The sequence below is a fragment of the Podarcis liolepis genome (assembly GCF_965112155.1).
Source record: "Podarcis liolepis genome assembly, chromosome: 8".
NCBI classification, from domain to species: Eukaryota; Metazoa; Chordata; class Lepidosauria; order Squamata; family Lacertidae; genus Podarcis; species Podarcis liolepis.
The window spans coordinates 33834047-33856296 of NC_139560.1; the positions used below are offsets into that span (position 1 = coordinate 33834047).

At 41.9% G+C, this 22250-nt stretch overlaps 1 protein-coding gene across 26 annotated transcripts in view; it reads left to right on the top strand.

The window, feature by feature from the left end:
• Positions 1-22250, top strand: part of NCOA2 (nuclear receptor coactivator 2) — a 138922-nt gene that overhangs the window by 92342 nt on the left and 24330 nt on the right. For all 26 annotated transcript variants that reach the window (XM_083517199.1, XM_083517208.1, XM_083517218.1 and 23 more), the window contains 6 exons: positions 9327-9430; positions 10065-10242; positions 11662-11850; positions 13569-13670; positions 13758-13898; positions 18562-18709. In XM_083517199.1, coding sequence (XP_083373325.1) covers positions 9327-9430; positions 10065-10242; positions 11662-11850; positions 13569-13670; positions 13758-13898; positions 18562-18709 — 862 coding nt within the window. The remainder of the gene's footprint in view (positions 1-9326; positions 9431-10064; positions 10243-11661; positions 11851-13568; positions 13671-13757; positions 13899-18561; positions 18710-22250) is intronic.

Below are 22250 nucleotides of genomic sequence, written 5' to 3' on the forward strand. Positions count from 1 at the left end.
ACACAATGAAGTTCTTTCGTGCAATGGATATCATGTTTTCCAGCGATATTGAGGAAGGGGTGGTGCGCAGACAGCTAATGGCTTGTAAGCAGGGAAGTCGATCTGTCCGTGAATATTGGACTGAGTTTACCATGCTGATTCACAGACTGAGTTGGGATTTATCGGCGGCACCCGTTCAAATGCTATTTGAAGAAGGTCTTTCTTCGGGGGTGAAAGACGAGCTGGCACGGAGCCCCAGGGCGGAGTCTATGGATCAGCTGACCAAATCTGCGCTGACCATAGGAGCGCGGCAGGAGGCAAGAGCCTTGGAGAGGCGGGAAGGGAGAGGGGAACGTTGGAAGGAGTTCCGCATTCCAGACATTCCTGAGCCAGCTTTCCCGCCGGCAGAGCCGATGGAAATCGTAACAGCGCGCGCGCGCGCATTTTCAAAAACCAGCGAGGGAGCTAAGAAGGAGGGAAAGGGCCCCCGGAAATGCTATCTCTGCCAACAGCCAGGCCACTTTGCCAGAGTCTGCCCCCAGAGGAAGGAATGGCAAGGGATGGTGGGAGCTGTTGAGGGGGGAGAAGAAGGGGGAGCGGAGCAGGTAAAAGCCAACGCCTGGTTGCCACAATTGGGGCACTGCAGCCAGGCCAAAGAGCAGTGAAAGTGCCCGTGCCAGAAGCTCCTCGACCTGCTCTAGTGATTGAAGTGTCGCTAGAGCTGCAGAATGGGCACCCCCTAAAAATAAAGGCGCTATTGGACTCAGGCAGCTCCTGCAATTTTATGAGCAAGGAGTTTGCTGCTGAACACCAGATACAGACCATCCCTTTAAGCAACCCCCTGCAGGTGACCACGATTGATGGCAGGGAGTTGTTGGGAGGAGGAGTCCGCTTGCAGACTGTCCCAATGATAATGAGGGTGGCAAGGCACACAGAACTGATAGCGTTTAATGTGGCCACCCTGGGAGGCGCTCCCATTATTTTGGGAATGAGCTGGCTAGCTCTACATGATCCGCTGGTTGGCTGGCATCAAAGAGTGGTGTCCTTTGGTTCAGCACATTGCCTAGAACACTGCAAAGGGGAGAAGGGTTCAGCAGGGGCCCAAGCCACCCTAGCAGGGACTGAAGTAATGGGGAAGGTGAAGGTACCACCACAGTATGCAGATCTCAGCGACGTGTTCAGCGAGAAGGAAGCTGACCAACTACCACCTCATAGACCCTTTGATTGTCAGATCAATTTACTCCCAGGAGCACAGCTTCCCGTGGGCAAGTTGTATGCCATGTCAGACAGGGAAATGCAGGAGTTGCGAGGGTTCATTGACAAGAACCTGAAGAGAGGCTTCATCAGAGAGTCCAAAGCAGCAGGGGGGAGCCCAGTGTTCTTTGTGGACAAAAAAAATGCGGACAAGCCGAGACTTGTATGTGATTTTAGGCGGCTGAATGCAGTGACTGAACCGGTGGCGTTCCCTATGCCCAGAATTGATGATATTTTGACCAGGGTGAGGAAGGGAAAGATTTTCACAAAGCTGGATCTAAGGGGGGCGTACAACCTGATACGCATAAGGAAAGGGGATGAATGGAAAACCACCATGTTTACCCCTTTGGGGGCGTTTGAATACCTCGTTATGCCATTTGGATTACAAGCAGGCTCCGCGTGTTTTCAATCTTTTATGAACCACGTGCTGGGCCCTTTGCTCTACAAGAATTGCGTTGCCTTTCTAGATGATGTGTTGGTGTATTCTGAGAATGAGGAGCAACATGTGAGAGACGTCAGAGAAGTGTTGAGCAGACTGCAAGCCAACAGGCTGTGGGTCAAACTGGAGAAGTGTCGGTTCCATACCAAGGAGGTGGAATTCCTGGGGTACCGCCTGTCAGACAAGGGATTGGCCATGGATCCCGGCAAGGTACAGGCAGTGCTGGAATGGAAAACACCCAAAACCAAGAAGGATGTGCAGAGGTTCCTAGGGTTTGGAAACTTTTATCGTAAGTTCATCCGCAACTTCGCCCATCTGACGGCGCCCATCACTGACTGTCTCAGCAGTAAAAAGAAGTTTGTATGGACGGCGGAGGCGGAGCGAGCGTTTGAGGAACTGAAAAGGGCCTTCGCCTCTGAAGAACAACTTCTGCATGTGGATTTACGAAAGAAGCTAAGGGTTGAAACAGACGCATCTGACAGAGCCATAGGGGCGGTGCTTCTTCTGCAGCCGGGGAAGGAGGAGTCAGAGTGGCGTCCGTGTGCCTTCTTCTCGCGGAAGCTGAACAAATCCGAGAGGAACTACACGGTGTACGACCGAGAACTGCTTGCTATTCATGAGGCGTTCCGGAGATGGAGGCATCTGCTAGTTGGTGCACAACATAAAGTGCAAGTGTGCACGGACCATAAAAATCTAGAGTACTGGAGAACGGCGCGAGTGCTCAACCAAAGGCAGTTGAGATGGGCCCAAGAGTTCTCCAAATTTAACTTTGAGATTTGTTATGTGCCAGGCCCAGAGAATGTTAGGGCGGACGCTCTCTCACGCAAACCTGAATATTTGGAGGGGGAGGGAGCACCCGAAGAAACCCATATCATTCCAGAGGACCGCTGGGTGTGTGGGGCGACTTTGGTGGGGCAAAGGGAATTGGTAGAGGGTACGGTGCAGGATGCATACGCCCAGGGGAAACTCAGGGATCTCAGAGGGGAGGAAGACAAATCCGGTGGTTTTGAGGAGAGAAATGGGGCATTGTATTATAAGGGAGCGTTATATATACCTGAAGGGGAATTGAGGGAGAAGGTACTCAAGCAGCTGCACGATAGCCCCACAGCAGGGCACTTTGGGCAACACAAAACCATGTGGCTGGTTACCAGGGAATTTTGGTGGCCCAAGGTCAGGGAAGATGTGCGGGAGTATGTGAGAGGGTGTGAACAATGCCAAAGAGCCAAGGGGGAGAGGCGGGCGCCGGCTGGTTTATTAGAACCACTGCCCACACCTGAGAGACCGTGGGAAGCAGTGGCAATAGATTTCATGACGGATCTGCCAAGGTCTAGAGGGAAAACAGCCATCATGGTTGTAGTAGACCTGTTAACTAAAATGGCCCACTTCATAGCCTGCTCACATGCGGTTACAGCAGAAGAAACCGCCAAATTGTTTGTAGAGAATGTGTTTAGGTTGCATGGCGCCCCCTTGAGGGTGGTTTCAGACCGAGGGAAACAATTTACTTCCAGGTTCTGGAGGAAGCTCATGAGCTTACTGCATGTAGAGGTTAATTTCTCGACGGCCCGTCATCCTGAAACCAACGGGCAGGCGGAAAGAGCAAATGGGGTTCTCCAACAATATTTGAGGTGTTATGTTAATGACAGAGAGAATGATTGGGTGGAGAAGTTGGCGTTGGCAGAATTTGCCTACAACAATGCAGAGAACGTGTCCACGGGGATGAGCCCCTTTTTGGCTAATCACGGGTGCCATCCCAGAGCCTTCCCAGGGGGGGAGGGGGAGAACTGGAGCGTTCCAGCTGCAGAACAGTTCGTGGAAGAAATGGAAGCGATCCATCGCCAGCTCCAACTCAATTTAAACAGGGCTAAGGAGGAATATAAGAGGCAGGCAGACAAAAACAGAAGGGAAGGTGAAAGCATCAGGGTGGGGGACCAGGTGTGGCTGTCAACCCAAGGGTTGCCATTCAAAGGAGGTTGTAAGAAATTAAGACCCAAAAGGCTGGGTCCGTTTGAAGTCATACAGCAGGTCAATCCAGTGGCTTTCAGGCTCCGGTTACCGAACCACATGAAGCTGCACCCAGTTTTTCACAGGTCGTTGCTGTCACCGTATAGAGGAGACAGTGAGGGGAGGGTCACTAGGGGACCAGCAATGGAGGAGAAGGAACACAGCTACCATGTAGCGGAGATCCTCGATTCCAGGTGGAAGGGAGATCAAGTAGAGTATTTGGTAATGTGGGAAGGGGAACCGGAGTCGGAAAACACCTGGGTTAGGGCAGAGGATGTCAATGACGAGGTTTTAATAGAGACTTTTCATCAGAGGTTCCCACGTAAACCTCAGCCGGTAGCGAGGTTCCGAAGGGAATACTTTGCCACCACCGACGAGGAAGAGGAGTTGGAGGGGTTCCCAGATTCTGAAGAGGAAGAGGATTCAGCTGGCCAGGACGACGATCGATGGAGAGAATTGTTCGAGACGTCAGAAGATGAGGAAGATTCGTTTCGGGGTTTTAGCCCTTCACCTCCCAGGGGGGAGGAATTGGGAGGGGGTGAGGGGGGCCCTGGAGGGGAGGTGGATGTCAGGGAACTGCCATCAGAGCATCAGGTGGTGGAGGGACTCAGGCAGGATGAAAGAGACTCAATTGCTGAAGCAGGGACCAGCAGGGGGAGGAGTGGGTCTCTGAGGGAATGCGAGCAGGAGGGAGGGCTCAGGGAGGCTTCCAGCGAGAACAGTGGGGAGGTATCGGAGTCTCCCATAGGCAGACCCACACCTCGCAGGAAACTGTCACGCCGTGAGTCCAGGAGACGCGTTTCCGTTAAGGAACTTCTTTGCTGGAAACGCTTCCGCAGACAGCCACTGTCGGACTCTACTAGTGACTAGAGCAGACATGTCTGAGGAGCTCCGTCACACACGGAGGTTTGTGGGGTCGCACAAACTCTGAGGGAGCACGTTTTCACGCACAAGCAGCTAATCAAACCCTCACACTATGGTTTGCAAATTTGGAGCCAGCCACAGAATGTGTGCTCCTTCCTTTCTCTTTTCACCTTCAACCATGGCTTGGTATTATATCTTCACTGATGCGCTAACCATAGTTGATGATAACGAGGGCCCCCATTCTTATTCACAGTTTAATTCAACATTTCACAGAACTGTAGAGTTGGAAGGGACTGTAAGGATCATCTAGTCCTTATGCAAGAATGTGCTATACAAGAATGTGCAGCTGTCCCGTATGGGGATCGAACCTGCAATCTTGGTGTTATCAGCACCATGCTCTAACCAACTGAGCTATCATAGAAACCCTGACTTGACAAAACACTGAGTGAAACAATGTTTTAAACCAATGAATTTTATGTAAACGAATGAGACGTTTCAAATAATGCTCACTATCATTTGTACTGAGTTTAAATGCCTGCCAGAAGAACTAGACACTAATAATAATAATAATAATAATAATAATAATAATAATAATAATAATATTATTATTATTATTATTATTATTATGCTGGACATCTGACTGGGCTGCCCCAGCCAATCTGGGCGGTTTCCAGCAAATTATAAAACCACAAATTCTATTATTCTTTCATTTCCTTTGTATAATCTTATATGACACATGCAGTTGTAACAGCAGAAAACAACTTTTCTGACACATTCTGCAAAGCATATAATGTGGCATTTGAAACACGGACAGTGTCATAGTTTTAGGGTAAAAATACTTTCAGCTTTTAGGAATATTTTAGATTAATCTGTTTGTGTACTGTACTACTTCACACAATTCGGTATCCCTACTGATAAAAGTAAGACGGTCTGCTTTCTGTTCTAAGCCATCAAATGGAGAGAAGGAGGCGGGGAGGGCTGGAAATGTGATGTCATTGGTAGCAAGGGATTGGTTAAAATGGCTGTCACTCCCCGCAGATTGTGAGAAGCTCTCATTTGCTGACAAGGGGGCTGTGTGTTAGGAGGGGAATGAAGCAATCTCTTCACTGTTAGGGCTGATCTCAGTGAGTAAACAAGCTGGGAAATAGTGCAGCTGTGCTCTTTAAATATGCACTGCAGGAGATTTCAGCAAGCTGATGATATATCACGCATTAATGTTGAAAAGATAAACACATTTTGAGAGTGCAGGAAGGGCCTTGTGTTTTTATGTTGGCAGAATGCTTCCTAATGAATAAGAATGTGCTGCTGGCTCACAAAGCCATATGGCAGCTTTTCTAATTTTAGTTCAGTGCAGATGCATAATTCTCCCTTGTTTTACCTCCTAAAACCTTTCTGTGGTGATATGAATGTTTTCCTGTAATATCTTGGTTTTTAGCAGTAAATGTGCCTGTTGCTCTAATGTATCCTCTGTCTGCTCTGTTGTAAAATGTAGCCCAAACTTGATATTTTCTCTCTTACTTTTCTAAATAAAAGGCAAACATGGCCACGGATGGCACGGCCTGCCTGCTGAGCCTTTAAAATTGGAATGCTAGTTAATTTTATATATTCTTTTGAAAAACTGGTGAAATCTTGCAAGAGTAACTGACAGTTTCCTTCTGACTGAAATAGTGAAATGTGATTACAGTCCGTGAGAGCTTCACAGATTTCAGAGCCTGGGCTTTGAATAATAAAACTAAAAGAACCTTCGCAAAAGTTAACAAAGGGTAGGAGCAACTTTTAAACACTTCACTACGCTGGTCCAGCATATGGCATGTTTATAGCTTGCTATCTTTCTGAAACGCCTGTTTTATTGCCAGAACACTGGTTTGTTAAAATGCTTGCAAATTTGAAACTATGCTGTTTCGGGTGCCATTTTGGTTTTTTTTCAGCTGGTACTGTGACTACTTAAGAATATGTAATGTTACAAAACTGACGCCTGTCTAAAGTAAATTTCAAGTAATTCCAGGAACTGTTTCTTCAAAAATCCCCAATATTACATATTTTAAATGATCCGTGCCTCTTATTTTTCTTTGCTTTACAGTTCCAATACTGCTTTAGGCTACCCGTGCAAACTAGGTAAAGATTTAACAGATTTGCCATAGATGCCAGTATCACTGTAGTTGCCCCTGCTTTTTCCTTCCACCAAGGCTAAAAGGAGAGTTACTGGGTACATACAATAACAGGAATAAAACTAAATAGATTTGTGCCTACTTTCTTTATTTAACTCTGATGTCTTCCAGTCATATTATTTCTCTGCTCTGTCTTGCATTCATTAAAAATAGTGTACAAAGTGGCAGGATGCTTTTGTAGTTAGTGGTGTTGGGGCGGGGGGGCGGGCGGGTGGTGCGCCCCAGGTGTCATGTCTGGGGGAGACTGACAAGAAGGCACCCCGCGGGGGCTCGCACTGCTGCAAGCAGCCATTGCGCCGCATGTGGAGGATCCTCTGCGGCTGCAGCCGCGAGCAGAGGATCCAGGCGGCGGCAAACTGCTATGTACAGCACATGTGCAGCGTCACATGCATGCGTTGTATGTAACAATGCCGCACATGCGCTCTACATAGCGGATTGCCGCTGGCGCCGCTTGAGCGCCGTACAGACGGCAGTAGGATCCCTTCGGCGCCGCTACAGCCGTGAACAGAGGATCCTCCAGATCCCTGCACCATCCGTACGTTGCTGGAGCGCTGTCGCTGGCAAACCGCTATGTACGGCGCATGTACAGTGTCGCTACGTATGGCGCATGCGCTGTGCGTTGCAACTCCACACATGAGCTGTACATAGCGGTTTGCCACCCCGGGTGTCACAACGCCTTCGTTTGCCCCTGAGTTGAGTTTCTGATTAAATTAGTGGCAAACTGGAGAAACATTGAACATCTTCCAAAGTATAGAAATGGCTGGTTTTCATAATTCAAACATAATCTACTTAGTGAAATATACTAAAGGTATATTGTGTGGTATAGCATAGTTTCATAATGAACATTGCATTTCCTAAGCAACAGTTGTTATACAAGTGTGAGCTGAGCTACATATGTGATTCAGTAATTATCATCAGTGTGGGACGTCTGGTTGTCCACAGATGTAGGAAGTGTAAAACAGTCTTAATAAGCTTTGATTTGTCAGTTATTCTTAAAATGGTGTGTGGGATCTCACATCTATTTTAAGCAGCTGTAGTTTGCTTTTCATAGAAAGAACTTGTTTTTAAACTCCTTTATTTAGGTCTTATCAAAATAGCAATAAAAACAGCCTTTTAGAATTTCAGTATTACAAGATGTTTTAGAATTTACCACTTCATCTTGTTCTGTTCACTTAAATCAAAATAGCAAATATAGAATTTATGCATCCCAACCAACTTCCCATGAGATTTCTGCATGGGATGGATTTGCTTCTTTTGAAGTCTTTTCTCCTGGGTCTGGTAAAATCAGGCCGAGAGGGGATGGCTGTTCAGGCCAGTAAGACCACTCTTTCAGAAATCCTTTCTGGTCTCAGAAGATCTGAACAGCTATAGGTGAGTTTCTATTGTTCCTTGCCTGGGCAAATCACCTTCTCACATATGAACCTTTCCTTCTCAGTTACAGTTTTTTTAACTTTCAAGGCTCCTGTGAATGGCTAATGCAGAATATTGTCTTTTTGGTGGTGATACAAAGCAGTGGAAAATTCTCCCTGGGGAGTTTCATTCTGCTGCCTTGCTTCTGAATTTTGCACTATTTTTTAAAGTGGTTCTCTTTTCTACTCATCGGGTATTTTATCATTGTTTTAATGAGTTATTTGATTTTTAACAGTAAACTAGTAATCTACCTGGTAGACGCTGGGCCAAAAAACTAATATTTTAAGAAAGATACACCAGTCTTTCATCTAGCAAATTACAAGTATTAATGTATTCAATAGAATACAATTCAGGTCTCTCTTCAGAATTTCATTTAAAATGTAATGGTTCGGGAACTATGCTCCATGGCGATTCATAAATAAATGACAGTATTTGCTTGCAAGAATGTTGACTTTAAACACGAACAATGTCTATTTTTTTCAGTACTGTTATTGTAGGAAAGATGTACAAAGATAGTAATTGCAGTTGTATGTTGGTTGGTTGACATCTGTCCTGGGAGGTAATGGAAGAGTGAGCCCACCTTCGAGGTGAATTCAAACCATTGGAGAGTTACAGCGCCTGCTGTGGCTGTAGAGACCGCTATGGGAGAGACCTTTTTTGTTGCAGCTGGGGCAGATGAAGGTGTCTGGTTGTGCTGATGCAAGCGTCCCATGGCATTTCTTCTTTATGTGCTCCGCACAGCAGTCATTGTATGTGAATGTCCTATAATTTAGTTCCATACCCAATAGGCATGTTGAGTTTTTCCTGGTCCTTGTTACATGTCTCAGAACAAACAAACAAAAAACCTAACACAAAGAACTGGTTTTAAATCCTGGATACGAGTGAATATCTGTGAAATTATGCATGGTTAACATCCATGCCACCATAACCCTTATCTATGATGAAGCCTTCTGGGAAAGATTTGTATGTGGGAAGGGATGTCCTTGAGGGACAGAACACAAACCTGCAGCTTACTTCTGATATCCTTTTCCGTGGTTAAAGAATTGGAACTGTTGCATTTGAACAGGTCTGACAATTGTGACTAGTTCCATCTTGGCTTGCCATGCCTCTTTACTATAATTAGTGGCAAGTATAATCTTCTTAAGCAGCTCTGCTATGTTATTCAGTTCATAGTGTGACTGTGTCGTTCCCCCCCTCCTTTTTATGTGCAGAAAAAGCAGCGGCAGCCAATGAAGATGAAGTGCAGAAAGCTGATGTATCATCAACAGGTCAGAGCGTCATTGACAAGGATGCACTTGGACCAATGATGCTTGAGGTGAAGTGTTACGAAGTTATTTTAACCTTTAGAATGAACAGCTATTCTGATGAGATTTGGCTAAATGAAAACAAAACACATTTCAACTCTACGTAAGATTGTCAAACAAAGATTGTGCACAAAGCCTTTTTGTCCGTTCACTGCCACTTTTATGATGCGTTGTTGGAGCAATCTGCTTTCTAAGAGTAAATGTATGTTGTTCCTCCACCATTTTATATTAGAGAGTAAAGCTAAAGAAAGCAGGCATAGTCCATGTTTTTGCTGTCTCTTATACTGTATAATATTAAATAAAAGGAAAGTTCTGAGTTATTCCTAGGCATTTCCGCTCAGTCATGCTTGCATCAGTATAGCAGGTGTTGCTAAGCAACACAACTGCATTTTTTCTATGAAAACTTCATATTGATTTTCAGATATATTCTAATGAGGCTGAACTACTTTCTCACCTCCCCACCCCCAGTCAAGAGAGAAACTAAAGATAGTATGCTACTTGAAGGCTTAACAGGATAGTTAACAAATGAAGTTTATTTTCCTCTCTGCAATGATTCATAGTTAAGGAAGATGATAATAGCTTAGCTTTTATCTTGGTGCAGATTCTCGACAGCGAACTAAAATGTGTTGTTTTTTAACCTTTCAGGCCCTCGATGGATTCTTCTTCGTAGTGAACCTGGAAGGTAATGTGGTGTTTGTATCGGAGAATGTGACACAGTACCTGAGGTACAACCAAGAAGAGCTGATGAACACAAGTGTCTACAGCATCCTGCATGTAGGGGACCACAATGAATTTGTCAGAAACCTGCTGCCAAAATCTTTAGGTACAGTTCTCCAAAAACCTATAAATTTTAGTGGTTCCCTTTCTCTGCCATAAGCTAGTGTTTATGTTTGATGTAACATAATATCATAATGTGTACATTACCTCTGTTCTGTTCTGAGCTGTTTCCCCCTCTTCTATTCTGGCCTCTAAATCATCTTCTCAAATGACATTGTAATTTATTACTTTTGTCTTGGACTTTATGCATCACTTTATGTAATAACTGACAGCTGCATCATTCATCTCTCTGTAAGCCAACTAGCTCAGAGGCCACAAGTCCCACCACCTGAGGTTTTCTGTGACTTCCCTAGCCCCTCATTCATAATTTTTATTTAATTTGAAAAAAAGAGTGTTTTTATGAGTCCCCTGCTATGATTCTATGATGCCAAAACGTTTTTGTGGGGCTCCTCAATTTTTTACATATTAAGGACTTAAAAAAATAATAATTCTCCCACAGATACCCCAGTGTAATGCCAAAAGGTTTTATGTGTCCTCCAAGTTCCTAAAACGTCCTTTGCCACACAGCCTCAGAGGGTTGACCATGGGTTACTGTAACCGTTGGCCTAAAAAAGGTTAGCCATCCCTGCTATGACCTCAGTAGTCAAGATTTCTCATGCTATTTTTCCTTTTTTAAATCTTAGTGAAGTTAGGTGCAGATTATGTCTAGAATCAACTTTCTTTTCTTTTCTTCAAATTTTTTTTATTGGTTTTCCAAATTTGTAACAAATAAAACACAAAATGACAAACAAATAACAAAACATATAAAAAAGAAAAACATACATTCAATACTTCTTACAGGTAAAAATCCAAGTTAATTTCCATTATTAAATGACTTCCTCAAATCCTTCCTAACTGATTTTCATTAAATCTCATTTTAGCAATTTTCCAATAGCCACTTTCTAATAAAATCAACTTTCTTATGATAGAAGGTTGAAAGGCTGTAGGAAACGTACCGGTAACTTTTTTATTTTTATTTTTGTCTCCAAAGGTGGTTGTGGGCTTTCCAGCTCCAAAATTTTATTTTTTTACAGCTATTAACATAACAAATCCTGGCATTCCACTTTCTCCCACTTGCTTTCAGAAAGCTGCTTCAACTGTTTTTCTCTCTCCCTACGGTGAGATAATCTTGACATGTGGAAAACGCATGCACTGGCACTTTTGAAGTATGGAGTGAGTGTTTGTTTATTATGTGGCAAGTACATAGGTCAAGAAGTGTATGCTGTGCAACAAAAACATTTGAAGGAGCTCTATAAGTCATCAGCCTTGTTAGTTTGTCCCCCTTGTTGGTTATTATTAATACTGTTTACAGGATTTTCACCCCACCTCTTCCCAAGAGCTAGATCACCTTTAATATTTTAAAGATGGTCAGACAGAATATCTTGCCCAGCACCTAGTCATTCTGTATTATATTTCTTTTTCTTAGTGAATGGAGGACCTTGGTCTGGTGAAGCTCCTAGACGCAACAGCCATACCTTTAATTGCCGAATGTTGGTAAAACCTTTAACTGATTCTGAAGAAGAAGGCCATGATAACCAGGAAGCACATCAGAAATATGAAACTATGCAGTGCTTTGCTGTTTCTCAACCAAAGTCCATCAAAGAAGAAGGTGAAGGTAATCAGAACATATTTTATGAGATTGTTTTATGTTCAGTCTTTCCTTTAACCCTCCCTGATTGAGGCATCTTTAACCTAAATTAATGGTACTTACATTGTTGTCTTTGTGACAGGCACTCATTGTTTAGGTGGAAATGTGTATTTTTTCTGACCCTTTGCAAAGTATCTAATTAACAAGTACAGTAGATGAGCCTCCTTTTTTTTGGAACTACATAAACACTGGTAGCATTATGTGTAGATATGCATACATATAGTTTGCTTCTTGCATATCATAAGCATATTTTGGAAGTTAATGCATCTAAACCATTTTGGTGTGACCTTAAACAGGGTCCTACTCTTTTCACTGGCACTCCCTCCAAAATAGGTGCGCATAGAAATTAGGGGAGAAATTGTGGTGGGATTTGCTGCAGTGAATAAAGTATAAGCAGAACTGGCCCACTGATTTTTTTTCTTTGGAAACACTGCACTTCCCCTTCTTTTAGTTTCCCGAAATTACGGTTTTACTGTCTAGTAAATTGCTTATTCTTTTCTTTTGGCTTATCTTGAAATATGAGATGCACCTTTGAGGTACTGCAGCTTTGAAATGTTTCAAGTTTATAAATATTCCCAAAGTGTCTTCACACATGGCATGTGTTTTGAATGAAATATTGAAACTGCAGCATTCCAGATGTATGCAGTACCCAGGTGAGAGTGAAAATAAATGCAGCTGCTTATTTTTTATAATGGTCTTTCCAACACACTGAAACTAATCTACACTTTAATGTTATTGTGGTTGGAGTATGAGTGACCCAAGTCAGAATGCTTTCACTATCAGCCAAGAACTGGAGTGGCTTTAACTGGTGTGTAGACCATTTTCTATTTTTCTCTGATCTACTCAGACATCCATTTGGCTCTTGGGCAGCTGCCAGGCAAGGACCCCTTAGGTTTTAATGCTTTGGGGTTGTTCAGGGAGTGCTTGAGAGCTGCTTGTTAGACATCTATACATTTGGCATTGTAGGTGTTTTAAAATTTCCTGTTTGTAATTCATGGAAGTAATAGGGAGCAGGAGCACTAGGTATCAGATGTATGACAGCAGTTATTGTGGTGTGGTTATTACTCATCTTTTGGTTGGGAGTTTTGGGGATTGAATTGGGGATGTCTGAATGTGAGGCTGTTTATATGACGCTAAGCATGAATAAGATGGCATGAGAGAAAGGACAAAAGAATTGGGAGGCACTTTATCTTATTTGGAGAAGTCCAGGGGGGAGGAATTGCTAGGATCCTCATGTGATGCTATCATGTTTCGAGGTGATAGAATGTTGTATCTAAGGAACCAATTTGGTTATTGCTATGCCCTATGAGCTTGAGAGGAGATTTGGGTTGCCATCTTATGGATGTGGAGTAGCGGAGAAGGAATGGGTGGTGTGAGATAAGAGGTGTCACAAAAAGGGTTAGAGTAAGTTTTTTAGCACTTAGGTTTTATCTCCCACATACATTTAGATCTTCATTGCTGTGTTTTGAATGCAGCGTAGCAAGCAAAGTGAGCAGACTGAAAATCCATTTACGTATTCTTAAGGGGACTGTCAGATGAAGGTACAATAAGGAAATAATCAGTTCCACATGTCATATTTTTATCTTTGTTGTTTTAGTGTAAGTTTTAAAAAAATAAATTATATGGTCCAGCATAGATTTAGCAAACCTTTTCCTCCAATTAAAAATAATTTTTTCCCATTTAAGATCTTCAGTCTTGCTTGATTTGTGTGGCAAGAAGAGTTCCAATGAAGGAAAGGCCGCTTCTGCCCTCATCAGAGACATTTAGCACTCGTCAAGATCTGCAAGGTACCGTGAAAGTGCAAGTCAAATCATCTTTTATTAAAACAACAAAAAACAGATGTAGTTTCTAATAACAGCCTTATATACCTTCAGGCAAGATAACTTCACTTGACACTAGTACCATGCGAGCAGCTATGAAACCTGGCTGGGAAGATGTGGTGAGAAGGTGCATCCAGAGATTCTATGCACAGCATGAGGGAGATATGTCTTTTGCCAAGAGGCATCATCAGGAGGGTAAGGATCCATTGTTTCTTCAAGCATGTTTACAACAGAAAGAAAAGCACAAACTTTTGCCAAGTCATGATCCAGAAATCATACAGCAGCTCCAATACAATACAGATATGGAGTGCTAAGAAGTGCAAAGCCTTCCCCATTAGGAGCAATATCAGAAACTGCTTCATGTGTCGGTAGAACTGTCTACATTTTATATATTTTTTATTTATCTGAACATTTGTATCTCAGTTGTCCATGATAAATTATACTCTAGATGGACTACAAATAAAAATCTAAATCAGTAAACCAATTAAAGTAAACATTTCAGTGGATGGAAAAGTCTGTCCTAGGTATAATGAAAACCCCATGAGCTGTAGATTGGCCTGCTAGATTCTTTTCAGAATACATCTAAGCACTGTTGTTGATGAAAACACTTTAAATAGATGAAAATACTTTAAATAGAATAGACAACTGAGGAAGAAGGGAATATGATCAAACGGAATCTGACTGACCCAAATATGAATCTAGAGAGCTTATGTAAATTTTGAACCACGAAATGATGTATCTTTCCCATCAATGTCTTTTTACTCCTGAGGAATTACTTGGATTAGGCGACGGCACAGTTTGGACAAGAGAGCTGTTTTGTGCAATACATTTAATAAGAAAGTACTTTGTGTGTCATGCAGTGACTAATGAAATGGCATGTGACACTTTCCCTGGAGATGTTTGAAAAATGCAAATGTATTAATTTATCCTAATTAAAGGTTCCAGTAAAGCGGGGTGAGAAACCTTTTTCAGTTCGAGGTTGCATTCCCTTTTGGCCAACTCTCTGAGGACTGCATGTCAGTGATAGGCTGGGCCATAACAAGTGTGGAAATGCACAAACTGGTCAGGGCCACCCCCCACTTATGCCACCCATACACATAGCACATAGATTTCCACTCCCTCCCCCTGCCTCCAAAAAAGAAAGCAGTCGGGGTTGAACAAAGCCTTTTTTACATTTGGTCTTTTCCCACCCAAGCTGCAGTTTCCACAAAGATTTTGCTGGTTCCCCATCTCTCCCGTAAATCTGTCCCCTTCTCTGATGGGTTATTTTAATGTTCTGTGCTTCCATAGTGGTCTTTTGAAACAGTTTGGTTCATTCATTGTGCTACTCCTATTATCATCTGGGGTAAAATGTGATAAGTGCTAAACAAGGCACAAATTATATAGAAAAGAAAGAAAGAAATGGTACCATGCTGATTTAAAGTGTAGTAAGGACTGGATCTTCAGTCCTCAAGAAATCCATCTTGAAAGCACCACTCATTTCTGAAAGGCTGCACTGAAAGAAAGTGTCAAGAATTAAGTCATTAGTTAGTTCATGTGTCTTCTGTGGAGAATAGGGTTAAATTCAGCATTAGGGCCTGAAAACATGAGGTTGCCTGGTGAATGCTCTTGAGCATCCTCTTTCCTGAAGTTGCACTTTCCTGTGCTGGCCAAACAGCAATACAAAAATTCAAAAGACCTTTAGAATCTCCACTTGCCACACCATGAGGGGCTGCTTGCTGGGGAGAAAAGATGAAAGCCCTGTCTATATACTGGATTGTGACTTAAAGTTTGGAGGAAATTTAATTATTTTCTTCCATCTTATTAGAACCTCTACAGTAGGCTGCATGCTCTTAGGAAGCTAATTTAGCATACATGTTGCAGCTTTGTCATCACTTTAGAAGGATGGATCGCTCTACCTCTTAATGTGGTGTGCACATTAAATTGCTTTGAGCTCCACTGCTGTGAACTCTCAACCCATCAGGTTTATACCCATATTCTGTTGAACCAACAGATGAAGCATTAGGACAGTCATTATGACTCTAGCTTTGTATGTTGGGAAGTTGGCATGCACTAGCCCTGGGTCAGTGCCAGAAAACACTTTGAGATGCCTTCTGAAATTTGACTAACTGAAGAGTGTCAAGCAAAGTCCTGAGAATCACATTGAGTATTTCCCCCCTTGGTTTTAACAAGAACCTAATTTCATTCATAAATAGGACAGGTAACGTGCTTTTCTGTACACCCCAAGTTCAGTGCAAAATGTCGTGCTTATTCCATGTTACACAAAACTAAGTCAAAATGCTTTATTTTGTTTTACTGTATTGGTTTAAGCTGCCCAGAGCATATGTCTCTTTTTTTCATTTGGCAAGCTTTAACTTTAATTGGAAGTAATTTGTCACATGACATCTTTTTTTTTAAAAAAAAAAAACCTAAATAAAATCTGTAGCTGTGGATTTGAATACACACACCCAGTTTTAAAAATGGATTAACTTCAGCGTTTTTAACATCAGAGTTGTTGACAAGGGAGTGTTGGAATTTCCTGCTCTGAACTAAAAGCACTGCTGCTGCTGAGAGTTCTGCCCAAAGGTTAGACTGAAACAATGACATACCTTCAGTGTGAAATTTTACTTTACAGTATGCCACAGTTAACAGGCTTTGTTTTTCTTTGCATTCCTACTCTACATAAACTCTTCTGGCTGTTTAACTTGTGTTTCCTGTTTTCCTGTGCCAAAATAATAATTTAAAATGTAGTAGCACGATAGAAAACTTTGAGGCAGGAACAGGGGGAAATCTTACCATACCAGTGTTGCAAGACTAGGGGAGGGGAAAAACTTGTCTAGCATTGTCAGAGTCTGAATGTTACTTGATCTACTACATGATTGACACAAAGATGTTGTCAAAGATAAATATTTTAAACCTTAACTCTTGTTTTTCAGCATTATGTGTTCAAAATGTGGAGATGGTTAAGGGAGATGCATAAATATAATTCCATGGGATAGGCATAAACACAAGTATGAAGGAGTTTTGAGCCAGTTCAGGAAAATCAAGAATTGAAACTAGTTTATCAGGTTTCACAGTGAAGAAAACATTAAAATAAACCAGCTGGTAACTCATTGTTTTCATTTAAAGATGGGGCAAAATTGAAATTCCAGATCTGGAAAAGCACATTTTTTGGCGGTGCAACTTAAAAGTGTCTTGTGTCAGTGTTCAAATCCTGAAAGACAGATTTAGGGGAGGTATGTGCAAGGAAAATCCCATTTTTGTTGAACTAAGTAAAATTATTTAATAAAATTATATGTAGACTCATGAAAGTAAAAAAGGTTTGGCACTAGGCAATTTTTCTTCTTCAAAAGACTTGGATGATAGAAATTTACAGGAGAGCATATGGGGCCAGAGTCTGTGGGACTAGGGCATGGGTAGGCAAACTAAGGCCTGGGGGCCGGATCCGGCCCAATCGCCTTCTAAATACGGCCCATGGATAGTCCGGGAATCAGTGTGTTTTTACATGAGTAGAATGTGTGCTTTTATTTAAGATGTGTCTCTGGGTTATTTGTAGGGCATAGGAATTTGTTCTCTCCCCCCCCCCCCAAATATAGTCCGGCCCCACACAGGGTCTGAGGGACAGTGGACCAGCCCCCTGCTGAAAACGTTTGCTCACCCCTAGACTAGGGCCTACCTTTTTTCAGTTGGAATTCCAATCCTATTCCATTTCACACTAAATTTATGCCACAGACTTAGAATTTTTTCCCCAGAAATACACGTTACCCAAAGAATGCATCTGCATATTGGTTTCATTAGGTGAGCACACCTTAAGTAAACTGAATTTTGTTGAGGATCACTTGTGATCTCCCACAGGGCAAGAAAGGGGCACCACTAACCTCTCAGCACAAAGTAAGCTTGCTACCAAATCTCCTGTCAATTTACTTGATAAGCTTGCCAAAATGAAAGCAAGGAAGACGTCATTGTTCCAGATTTTAGCAATTGTAAATGATGTTTCTAGAAACCATGATGTTCTGTTATTTCCTCATGTTGGAATGTGAAATGAACATTTTCCATTAAAGTAGGTTTGCCTAGCCACAGAACGTACTATAAACTATATAATATATATTATGTTGATATTCCTCCCTTTACTTAAATAGGCTGTGTTTTCTACTGAGAGCATTTGGGGGACAGATGTAGGAGGCTGGCCCCAGGTTTTGCTGCAGGTTACCTCACTGCCACACTGCTCATTTTTCTGCCATCTCCAGCTAATTGCAGGAAGGCCTGATTAAGTTGTAGACAAACTATTCTCCCCTTCCTTGTCATGTCATGGCTCAAGTTGGCATATGTTCAGGGAGAATTTTCCATTCCTTGGGATGCTAGTCCATATATTGTATCGTTCTAAAGTATGCTCCTGGTTAACAAATTTATCCCTGTCAGTGTACTTTGCTAGTTTGTCTAAAGCAGAATGGGCTGGAATGCTTTGTAATAATTATCTGGAGACATGTCAGGAAGCTAGCTGCGACTAGCTTTGTCCCTGGCAAGTTAATTTCAGTTGTGAGTCACTGTCTCCTCTGGTTGGAACAGGTGGAAATCATTCTTATTTTAGATTATTCTCCATGAAGAGAAAATTCGCAGGTAAGTGCACTGTTTTTGCAATGCTGGCACCGTCTCTAACTCACTCTTTCGGTTAATACTTTACTGCAGTTGCACTTTGGTCTTAATCTGCAAAACATTAGCTTTTCCTTTAACACAGCCTTGCTGATTTTGCAAAAGAAAATGCAGATTTTTTTCCCTAGCTTTCTAAAGAAGGCAATGAAAACAGAGTCCACATTTTCATGTGGATTATCCTGCAGCCTGGATTTCTTACTACTTTTTTCTTGTTTCTCCTTGTTTACAGTGCTGAGGCAGGGACTAGCTTTCAGTCCTGTTTATCGATTTTCCTTGTCTGACGGCAACATAGTTGCTGCCCAAACGAAGAGCAAGCTCATCCGTTCTCAGACTACTGGTGAACCTCAGCTTGTAATATCCTTGCATATGCTTCACAGGTAATTTATACAATTTTTGCTGCCTTGAAAAATCTTCAACCTCACTTCCTAAGAACAGCTGCAACTAGACTACATAATTTATCATGCATTGTTGCAGTAGCCCCCTTTAGCTATATTGGGTGTAGCATGACAGTAAAATAAAGTATAGTTTTGATTGTAATGGTATCTGTTTTGTAAAGAAAACATCCTAGTCCACTTGTTTGTAAGTAAATACCAATTATTTAAATAGTGCTTCCAACCAACCACATGAATTTGGGACTTCAGTTGAAGATACAGATTGGTGTTTAAAAGCTGTTTTATCACTTTGAGATCCACATCTACTTTGACCACACTTAATTTTAACGTTCCACATAAGATAAAATCTTAATACTTCATGTAGTACATTTGGTATGTTGAGCCCCTCACTTTGTGTACAGGCATGGAAATCCTTGCAGGACCGGTTGCATTCTCAACTCAGGCTCATTCTGGGGTTTGAAGGGTTTCGCTATTGGGAAAATTGAACAGTTTTCTTGTATGCACTAATGATATTGTTTTGTAAGAAACTTTATAAGCACTTAAGAGAACTGTTTGGACAACACATCCTTGCATGTAAATATTCACCATTGTTCCAGTTCAACATCTCCTTCACTCTTCCAAGAGAGATCATTATGGGACAAAAAAAATGAAGAATGTAGACAAAGGGAAATGACAGTTTTTTCTCCAGAATCTGCAGTTCCTATGCATTAAATATGAAAAGTTCAGTGCTTGGTTATGAGAAGCAATTGCATATTTGTGTCAGACTCAATTATGAACTATGCATAAGTTTTAATAAAAATTATCTTTCGTTGTTGTTTATCTGTTAGCTGCTGAACATTGTACAAAAAAAAAGACTTTACTGACTTTGACTATACCCTCTGAACATTGCTGTTTAAACAATTCAGAACTTTTTGTTGGAATTAAGGGGACCTTTTTATATTTTGAAGGTGGCTGATGAGGCAGCAAGCTAAATAAAAACTGCTAGGCTACAGGGCACATACTTACAAGAAAGTTAAGTTTTTCTAGCTTATAATGCAATCTGAGAAACAGTAAATTAACATGAACCTTTGGGAGTTTTGTGCATTTTTAAACAAAGTTTCCCCTTTCATTTTAGTCATCTCATGCTAACAAGAATTGACTGGACAGTTTCTCTTCCTCCTCAGCTTTTCTTTCTAGTTCTCATGCCACTAGCAGGGCAAAGTTTAAATGTTTCAGCTGTAGAACTTTCAGTGCAAACCCTGCAAAGGAATGTTTAAACCAGTGCCAAAACTCTATTAAATATAGTTAGTTCATAAAGCACTTTTCCTTCAATGTTCTTTCAGTAATTTAGCAAACTTGTAATTTTTAAGAAACTTTTTTTGGGGGGGGGACATTGATAGCTCCCATTTTTAAGTCTGAAGAGAGGAACTGACTACAGATGTTATTCAGTGTAAATTTATAACAGAACAAAAACCTTATGTGCAAAAGAAAATCTGCAAAAATAACTAAACTTGGATAGTCTTCAAAGAGATTTCATGCACATATCTTCTCTCAAGAAATGTATTTTCAAACAGCAATATCTTGTTCCTGAAAAATGTGATTCTTCCCTAGATAGTGCTACTGTGTAGAATGTGATTCACCTGTATGCTGTTGCTCTCAGCATGGGGAAGTGATGAGAGAAGCAGTGAAAGGAAGCTATTTTGCTTCCTTAGATGCTCATGTAGGGAATTCAATCCAGGAAAGAGTGGGAAGAAAACTTACCCTGAGATTTTAAGCAGTGGATCTCAAGGCAAATCTTCTTTCTCCAGGTTCCTATGGTAGACTCCCCTGCATGAGATTTAAGGCATCCCCAAATAGCACTTACTCAGTTTCTTATACCTGCATGCACTGAAAAGCCCAAATGGTAGAAGATATGGGGACATGTCTCTCTGTTTTTTATAAACTGTTTAGAGATATGCTGCTGCACAGAGGAGATTTAATCTGCAGTCTCCACACAGCCGCCATCACTGCTTGTCCAGTGGTTTCCTAAAGTAGTGGGTGGAGATCTTTCCCCAAAGCTTCCCTGCTAATTGCCTTATATCTCTCTTCTCCACTGCCGGCAGCCACTAGAATAGTCCGAGTTCCCTACTTCACAGAATATTTGGATTGGAAGATTTGTGCTACCAATGTTCATGCTGCAGTGTACATTTAGCATCCTTTTGTTTTTAAACAAATAGTTTTGGGCTGGTAATACAGTTTTCTCCCCCTCTTCTCACTCCAAGTCATTTATTGCATACAAATGGAATAACATGCTGTTTACCTGTGGGATTATTCTACAAGGGATAATATTTGGTTGGAGCACACGTTAGTCATCTGGAAAAACCTCCTCCTCTTCCCCCCATCTCTGTCCTTCATGCACATTCTTTAGCTTGCATGTACCCACAAAATCTTTCTCTAACTATGCTGATCTCATTCTGAACTTGTTTGCTGTACTGTAGTTTTTTTGGCTTCCATACTTAAAGCAGTGTTGTAATTTTTTTTGGCTGTACTTTGAAATGACTTTTAAAACTTGCTTTTTACTGTAATTTTTGTTGGCAAATGAGGCAGCAGTTTCAAGGCTGTAAAAGGCCTGTTCGTTTACTTTCAGATTGTCAACAAATGCCTATCCTCTTTCTGCTTTCTTTTTTCAGAAGTGGATTTGTCTGATTCTCTCTTATATAATCAAAATAGTGAAAACTTTATTTGCTATCAGAGAAACTTGTAGATATCTAATTGGAGCTTTCTCTCTCATGTGATATTAAGATATCTGTTAAGACAGAAATGAACCCAAGAGCCATGGGATCCATTTCCAGCTGTTAACTCATTTGGGTTCCGTGCCAAAATAAATATATTTCCACAGTCAGTGGTGACTTTGAGATGATGGTTCTGTTGTTAGGTGAAGCAAGGGTTGCCTGGATAGCTCTGTGCAGTGCTTAGCCTCAACATTTCATGAGAGCAGAGCTCAGATGTTGCTTCAGCAGCAGGGCTCTTCAGATTGAGCCTTAAATAGGAGCTGCAGCTATTTCTCTGTTGCTGAGAAGAAACTTCATTTAAAGGGGCCCAGGCTGCTTTAGCAGTTGATTTCTCTGAAGAGCAGAGAAGGCTTTGGTTGCTGTAGGAGTTTTGAGGTGGAGTTCTCAAGGGACATGATGTCCTTGACCAGAGGGATGCTGGCACCAAGGATTCTTCCTGCAGAAGCACTTCCAGTTGGTTAGGTCCTCTGAAAAAGGCTCAGGTCATGACAGTTACCACTATCTCCTGTTGAGTGTTGTTGCATGGAGGAGGGGACCAGCATTCTTAACTGGAGGGGCTTATAACTCAGTCCTGTGCAGGTGTGTGGCTGCTGAGTGTCTAGCTGCATCCACTATAGGTCTCCACATTACCTCAGGGCCTTAGGGTCTGGCTCCCTCATGCAGTGGATCTCAGCAATGGATACCAGCAACCTCCAGCAAATTGTCTTTGTTCATCTGTAAAATAGAAAAAGCAATGATCTTTGTCAAAAAGGTAATTGCTTCTGTTTGTTTCTTTT